At 36.5% G+C, this 8,494-nt stretch overlaps 1 protein-coding gene across 3 annotated transcripts in view; it reads left to right on the top strand.

Moving 5' to 3' along the window:
* Positions 1–8,494, top strand: part of gas7a (growth arrest-specific 7a) — a 33,456-nt gene that overhangs the window by 10,512 nt on the left and 14,450 nt on the right. For all 3 annotated transcript variants that reach the window (XR_001634390.1, XM_016488246.1, XM_016488245.1), the window contains 5 exons: positions 2,386–2,475; positions 4,545–4,657; positions 6,681–6,755; positions 7,209–7,287; positions 7,813–7,944. Coding sequence is in view for 2 of the 3 variants with exons in the window: in XM_016488246.1 (XP_016343732.1) it covers positions 2,386–2,475; positions 4,545–4,657; positions 6,681–6,755; positions 7,209–7,287; positions 7,813–7,944 (489 nt within the window). In the remaining variant the exon portion in view is untranslated. The remainder of the gene's footprint in view (positions 1–2,385; positions 2,476–4,544; positions 4,658–6,680; positions 6,756–7,208; positions 7,288–7,812; positions 7,945–8,494) is intronic.

The following is an 8,494-nucleotide window of genomic DNA, read 5'->3' as shown; positions in this document are numbered from 1 at the left end:
TGAAATTGATTTTTTTTATGTAAAAATGTTTACTGTCACTTGATCAAATTAATTGCTAAAGACTTGCTAAACAATTGCCATACATTTTCTTTATATAAATCTAGATATATTAATTATTTTAAATGAAACAAAATGTTTTTGTATTAAAAATCATTTTAATTGTTTATAATAATTTTTTGTTTGCACAACAATATTGTAAATAATTAAAAAATATATAATAATCTGCATATTTATGCAGTGATATTTGCAAACGTTGGCTGCTCTTAGCCATTTTTGCAATGACCTTTAACCCTGTTATGCTCAGCTCTAGCATATTTTGAATACAACAAGTTGAATGATCATCGCACAAAGCATGTTTGTAGTAATGATGTAATAAATTATATACATAAATACATTTTACAATTTCATTTCAATTTCCATTTATAGGCACAAACAAACTGGGTGATACTAGCATAATTTACTTTATGTATTGAAATATTTTCCATACTCACTGTAACAGTAATTATAGTGTGAACAATAAATAAGACTGCAACCACATATTAATACATGCATAAAACATGCATCCCTATGGTGGTCTTCCAGTTTCTGGTTACAACCCTGATACTTTATGCCTGAGGGGGATTTCTTGAAAGTTCAGCAGTGACTTAATTAAATGAAGAAATATAAAAAATACTCTAAAATTGTTCTGCCTCAACTGAGTTTAAGAAAATTAATGACGTAAGCATTTTAAATAGATGTCAAAGTTAATGAAATATCTTAATCGTTAACATAACTTAACAAAAAAAAAGCTTGCTTACAAGAGGTTAAAACCAATTTGTTTACAGTGGTGTATTTGAGCATGAATAAGTGTGAGTGTGTGTTTGAGGCACTGAAGGGCTATGGCAGGGAGCACATCCTGTTTGGCAGTGGCAGGGAGGCGGTACAGATGGTGAGCATTACATAATTGCAGTGCTTACAGGCTAATTGGAGACGCCATGGACCCTAGAGTGTATACTCAAACACTTTATGAGCGCACACACACTAACTGCAGTCTGAGGTACGCAGTGCTGGATGTGATTGTTTGGGAATCTCACTCCTAACAACTTAAGCTTGTTTCGTGGTTCGGAGTTTTGAATGGAATAGTCTAACAGTTTACAACATACCTGCATACTGTGCAGTAGGGTACAGCCCTCGGGTAAAAGGCCCTTTCCTTTGTATTTTCTCTCAAAATACGAATGCTATGCACTGCAGAAGTGTTGATAGATTTTCAGCAAACATCAAAAAAGTGAAAGGATTGTATGTGGGCTCTTGCTTGACTGCTTTATTTGAAAATGATTTTAAATCAGAACCGGCTTTGATTATTGCAAGTGATGTTGCTCCATCAATATTTATTAAAAAATTTAATTTTGTTCTGATCATTATACATTTCATGGTCAGAGTGGGACCTTTATCCCATTGTAGCCTTACCCTTGTGAAAACGAAGTGTGCTTAATTGTACTGAATGTAGAGTACTTCAAATCTTTTAGTATTTTAAAAATTGTACTTGCCGATAATATAATATTAATGAAATAAAAGGCCAGTGAAGTGTACTTAAAGAGATACTTTCATTTCATTCTTGTAAAAAGCGCAGTTTGTAATAATGTCAAATTTAAAGTTTTACTTTAAAGTACATTTTAAATCAGTAGGTTTTCATAATCGTTTGTTGTGCTTTAAAGAAGTACACTTATTTTGATGTGTTGACTTATATACTAAAGCACATGTAATGCAACTTCATCACATAAAAATATATTTAAATACTTGGCATACAAGTTTCAATAGAAATGGCATTAAAGTTTATTTTAATTTACTATAAAAGCTTGCTGGTGGATGCCCAACCTCCATAGCACACAGGAAAAATGTGTAAAGAAATAGTCAAGAAATAAAAAAGTACAATTAAAATTAAAAGTATGCTAAAGCGTACTCGTATGTGCTTACAATTTTAAAAAGAAACGTGTAAAGTGGTTGTATGCAATAATGAGCTTTCATTCTTCACATGTATATATTCAGTATTTCTTGCGGTGTGCTCTGGTAAATGTACCAGTATAGAGAAAACAAGCATAGGCTTTTACAAATAGTTTGTCATTCTAAACATACTCCCTCTCTCACACTCCCTCTCTCTCTCTCTCTCTCTCTCTCTCTCTCTCTCTCTCTCTCTCTCTCTCTTCCTCCATCACTCTGTCCATCCTCAGGCTGTTATAGGTCACGGTCTATATGACCAGTCTTTCTCTTTTACATCGTGACCTTTCATTTGTCTCCCCTCTGAGACTTATCCCTGTCTCACTCCTCTGAAAATAAAACCAACCTGACAAAACAGCAGACGCGCACACACGCTGTGAGCTGACCTTCCTCTGTTTTATCTCACCGCAGATCAACTGCGTCACCTTCCCTGTGCCCACGTCTGTGCCGGAGCAGCAGCTTCTCAAGCCCAGTGAATGGAGCTACTGCGACTATTTCTGGGTGAGAGACAGAGAGAGAAAGAGGACAATCATGTCTGGTGGACCGCAGTGGATGAGTATTGATCCTATACTATAAGGACTACTATTGAGCCGGTCCCATCTAATACCATTAGAAGGACAGAAAACAACTCATTGTGAACTACTTTAACAAACTTATGTTACAGCACACAGGGTCAGCACAAATTTGCTAAATGTGAGTATAATATGGTTTAGAAAAGTAAATTAAACTGAGTAATTGGCTTAGAAACAGCATCATGCATGGTTTAAATAGCAATGTTAAAGCGACAGTCTCATCTGATGACTAACAGACACAAGTGATGTGAAGTAAAGTGACACAGACGTCTACTAAAGAAACTGAAATCATTTTATGAAGAAGGAATTTGTCCACACATTGAAATTAAAGCTTCCAAAAAATTTTATTGCAACGTTTCAACCCGAGGAAGACCTAAATGTTTTTTTTTGGCACTTTATGGCAGTATGCGGACATATTTCTTTGTTTTTGTTTTGACATTTTTATGACAGATGGCATTTCACAGCAATGCTGTGAATCATTTTCTTAATCAGATTTTGTCTTTTTTTTTTCTTTTTTTTTTGCATATAATATATATTATTACAAGATTTAATTATATTAGACTATATTTGAGTAATATAGTCAGTTTTTTATTTTATTTTAAGGATAAACCCAGCTAAATTTTGTTTTATTTATTGTTTGTTTATTTCTTGTAGCTTATTAATGAAGTTTTATTTTATTTTATTTTACATTGTGACAAACATGATGCTGTTAACATGAGCAAAACTAGCATCACTATATTATTATTTATACTTATGAGTTTGAGGTGTCGAAGAGAGATGTGCTTGTGTTTTTCAAAGTTATCAGACTTTTAAGTGCCGGGCGATAAAACAGGACAAAACAATCTCTCAAACTTACAATGATGTGGGAACCTGAGTCATATCTAGAGACCAGAATATCATAGACACTTGACCTGGGCTAATAAACAACCACCGGAACAACCTAGCAACCGCTCAGCAACACTACGACTATTTAAGATTTATGACTGGTATTTTTCCTCAAATCATCACCACTGACAGGTTTAAGAAAAATGTAATTCGAGCCCCATGCACAAACAGATGAGACAAAGAAAGTGAACATGAGATCCAGAAGGACATTTACATTTCATCTGAAGCAGTCACTGTGCATTTGCTAGCAGATTATAGCATTACATCACTTGCTCATCAATGCATCCTCTGCAGTGAATGGGTGCCGTCAGAATGAGAGTCCAAACAAGGATTTGTTTCTTACAAACATGCAGCTTTTCACTTCATTGATGGACTGTTGTGTGGATTGCTTGTGGATTATTGTGATGTGTTGATAAATTGTTTGGACTCTCATTCTGACGGCACCCATTCACTGCAGAGGATCCATTGATGAGGAAGCTTTGTAATGATACATTTCTCCAAATCTGTTCTGATGAAGAAACAAACTCATCTACATCTTTGATGGCCTGAGGGTGAGAACATTTTCAGCAAATTTTCAGTTTTGGGATTTCTAATAACCCTGGACAGAGATTGAAATTACATGTAGACATATGCATATACACAGGCAAATGATAACAGGAGTATTTTGTCGGAAAGATTCTTCCTGCCTGTTTCTCAAGCCGAGCGTGTGAAGAGGTTATGACACTTCTGTCATGTGTGGGATGGCACGTCAGCGGCCGTCACAACAGCAGACTCTTACACCTCCACACACACACACACACAATTAAAGAAAAGCATATTTCATGAACTTACTTCGCACACAGACTGCATCAAGAGCCCTCACGTTACATTAGTCATACCCTCAACAACCTATACACACCCTTCACTGAAACGCACACTCAAAGTTACACCCGCAAGGGTGTACACCCCCTCCCACACGCTCTGATTCATGCAAACCCACGCTGTGACTCACACACACATGTGGCCGCTCTCACACACATCTGATCGTGCTCACGTGTTGTTGACAGCCCAGTGCTGATGAAGTGGTAGCATACATGACGCTGCGTGTGTGTAATGTTGCTCTGTCCTCTGCAGGCCGATAAGAGGGACCCTCAGGGGGCCACAGTGTCAGGGTTTGAGGTGCTGCTGCAGAAACAGCTGAAGGGGAAGCAGATGCAGAAAGAGATGGCAGAGTTCATCAGAGAAAGGTGGGCAAGCCTCTCTCTCAAACTGACATCATTCTTACATAACACCTCACTCCCTAAGGCCTTTTTGAGTGTTATGTTTTATTTTGCACACTGAAAACAATCAAAAAAAAAAGTATGGTTTTCCAGTTAAAATATCTAAACATTCTTAAAAGTCACAAAGATAAAAAAAAAAAAAAGTGAAAGATGATATGAACATATCTTCTCTTCCTACATTAACAACGTCAAGAAAACCGATTAAGAATATTATTATTATTATTTACAGTTTAGGCTCCTAAATGAATTTTTCACCCAACATTTTCAAGCTCCAGAAAGTTTATAAAATCGTAAAAATATTCCATAGGAATCAAGCGGTGTAATCCAAGTCTCCTGGAGAGATACAATCACTTTATATGATGGACAGATTTAATTTAGGCTTTTATTCACATAAAAATGTATCAGTGCACATACACAGAGCACATCAAATATGGTAAACGTAAGCTCAAATCTGCTTGTGTGATGCATAAGAATCAATGTTCTCACATGTCACACATGCACATTTCAGCTTATGTTTGATGTGCTTTATTGGTGCATTCAAGTCATGTCAGAAAGATCGTATTTACAAGTTGAACGCAAATGAACGTCTCCACAAAGTTATAATTATGAGTGGAAAACTCGTAATTACCAGTGGGTAATTTCCCAAGCTTGGGGTGTGTCATTGGGAAAACATGTTAAATGCAATCGATGCAGCATCTGTATTAATGGTAAATTTGTTTAAATGAATGGACTGTTTTTTTAATTTACAATAAAACTATCCAAGCTGCATGTACAAAATACCATAGAATTCCACAACTATGATAGAATACATAAAGATTCTGGTTTATAGAACCTTCATAAATTGATTACAAAATCTTGCAGAATTATTTTTTGTACAAATGGTACATTGTCATCTTGCATGGACTGACATTTGAAAGCCCCTGACATTGCAATTACAACTTATGTTATTAACATGTTATTAGTGTACTTTTTCTTACGTCAAGAGTTGTGGTTCAACAAGAAAAGCACATTTTTTTTGTCAATGGTTTAGGAAAACATCATTTCAAATGTTCTAAAAACAAGCCTTAGGGCCAGATTTACTAACAGCTTGCACCAGTGCAAACTGTCATTTGGCGTTAAAATAGTACTGTCAGGATTTACTAAAGATGCGCAGTGAAGAATTAGTGCTGAAAAGGCGTGGACACAGTTATTTTTGCGCCTGACCTTATTGAATATGCCTTTATAGGCGTTTCCCTTTCAGACGCAAAACTTATGGGAAGAGAGTATTAACATGAATCACGCAACAAGATTTAGTAATGTTTGCGCTCGTCAAATTACTGATATTTGCGCCATTATTTAATGCCCCAAAAAAGAACGTCTTAAAGCAGGCGGTAATATGCACTGCTCTTGGTAAATTGCACTGGTCATTATGGAAATGATCTGGCTTTGTCTGTGTTTTTTAATGTGCGCATTGTCAGTAAATCACACGCAGAAATTTCCCCTCTCATCTGCGCTTTTATGGAATTGCGCTCTAATGCTAATTCGCATTGTTTAATAAATCTGGCCCTTAATGTGTTATGCAGTTTTGCTGCTTATGTAAAGTTATCTTGTTTTAAGGAAGTTTAGTTATTTTACTTTTTTCGCATATTAAGGCAAGCATTTGTGAAGGATTCTCACATTGCCTCGATGTCATTATCAAACCAAACTCAAAGGTTTGATCAAACCAATGTTACGACTTCCATATGAAAGGATAGGAATGGATCACAGCAATCACAAGAACAGATAGCCACTACAAAATGTACATTGATAGTATCAGATGCTAATACCATGATACTTATATAACAGAGTGATGAAGGATAGCTATATTCAAAGACACAGGGTATTACCATAATACAACTGTAATATTGGCATGGTACACATGGAGTTCTGCCAGTAGTAGGCTACTATATGAGATTGTCACATTAAATCTTTTTAATCTCTTTCTTTTCTTGATGAATGCTTGATGTTTCAGGATAAAAATCGAAGAGGAATATGCCAAGAACCTTTCCAAACTCTCCATGTTCCCAATGGCAGCGCAAGAGGAAGGGTATGTTACAAAAATTATTTTTAAGTAATATTGTATACTGGACACTTGTTAGCTGCATTTCCTTCACTATTTTTAACTCATCGATGTGGGAAAAAAATGGAATTAAAATATTTTTGAGCATTGAGCTATATACAGATCATGTTGAGAAGATGTTAATGTTCTAAAATGTTGACTGGTGGTTTAATAGATGAACACATTATTAAAAAGGCCTTACACATGCTTAATTGTACTGAATATGCACTTGTGTTGTATACTGCAAATCTTAAAAGTAGCCTATATATTTAAAAATATGTACTTGTAGATAATACGTTATTAATTAAATAAAAGGCCACGTTAGTGAACTTAAAGAGAGACACTTTCATGACACTTTTAAAAAGTAGACTGTGTAATAATGTTAAATGAAATGTAAAACAGTAGCTTTAACCATCTTTCCTGGGCTCTGGTTTGATTTAGGACTCTTGGAGATGCTTGGGCCCAACTGAAGAAGAGTCTAGCTGATGAAGCCGAGGTCCATCTCAAGTTCTCCTCAAAGGTGGGCAATTCTCAGTTCTCTGTTGTGACATTTCTCAATGGAGGTAATATAAGATCCAGCTGAGAAATTGGCAGTTCAAGCTCACGCATTGCCAGGGAAGATGAAGTATCTGGCCTTTATTTCATTTCTGTGCTGTACTGAATAGCTTCCCCTCAGAGATGTTATTAGCCACCTGTATGTAATGAGCTACACAGCTTTCTTCAGTCTGCTGCGATTTGTCTATTTCCACCGCTGTGCTTTCCCGTGTTCACACTAGCGTGCTCCATTTAGCGCCAGTGTGGGTGATTAATTGCAGAAAGATGGAGGTGATTCTGCAGTCTTATTCCCTCAGATCACGTATGATTTACGGAGACAGCAAAACAAAAAAGCCTTTCTTTTAAAGAACATCATCATTACTGAAGCAAAAACTCGATCCAAATACAAAAAAACCCACACACCTCACAAGTTCATTTCAGATGCTGTTCAGTGTTCATGCCCAGGTTTGCCATGCAGCTGTGTAACTGATGCAGAGGATTTTGTCTCCAGCTCCAGAGTGAAGTCGAGAAGCCTTTACTGACCTTCAGAGGAGACAACTTTAAAAAAGACATGAAGAAATACGACCACCACATTGCTGACCTGAGGAAGCAGCTGGTCAGCCGTTATGCTGCTGTGGAGAAGGTACAAAGTGCAGGAATGTTTTGTATAAACCCTTGTGAAAAATAAGTGCTCTTCATTGTATTGAATGTGCACTTTTAGTGTACTTCAAATCTTAAAAGTATATTAAAGGGGTCATATGACGTTGCTAAAAAGAACATTATTTGGTGTAATGCAATGTGTTTATGCGGTTTAAGGTTAAAAAAACATTATTTTCCACATACTGTACATTATTGTTGCTCCTTAATGCCCCACCTTTCTGAAACACGACGATTTTTACAAAGCTCATCGGTCTGAAAAGCGAGGTGTGCTCTGATTTGCCAGCTATCCAGTGTGTTGTGATTGGCCGAATTCCTCAAGCGTGTGACGGAAATGTTACACCACTTAACATACTGTGATGCCGTGTCCTTGCACGACAAGACAAAAACAATAAAACCCATTACAAACGGAATTGCCCCACTTAGAAACAGCCTTTGTGCACAGCCTTCCCAGGATCAAGACACAGTCCTCCGTAAAATGCGCTGCAAACATCTGAATATTTGGGTTGTACTGTTCTGGAACAGTGTTGTAAATA

This window comes from Sinocyclocheilus anshuiensis, unplaced genomic scaffold, assembly GCF_001515605.1.
Source record: "Sinocyclocheilus anshuiensis isolate Anshui unplaced genomic scaffold, SAMN03320099.WGS_v1.1 scaffold1609, whole genome shotgun sequence".
Lineage (NCBI taxonomy): Eukaryota > Metazoa > Chordata > Actinopteri > Cypriniformes > Cyprinidae > Sinocyclocheilus > Sinocyclocheilus anshuiensis.
Note: the sequence above shows the minus strand (reverse complement) of the source record. Positions and strands in the feature narration are given on the sequence as shown.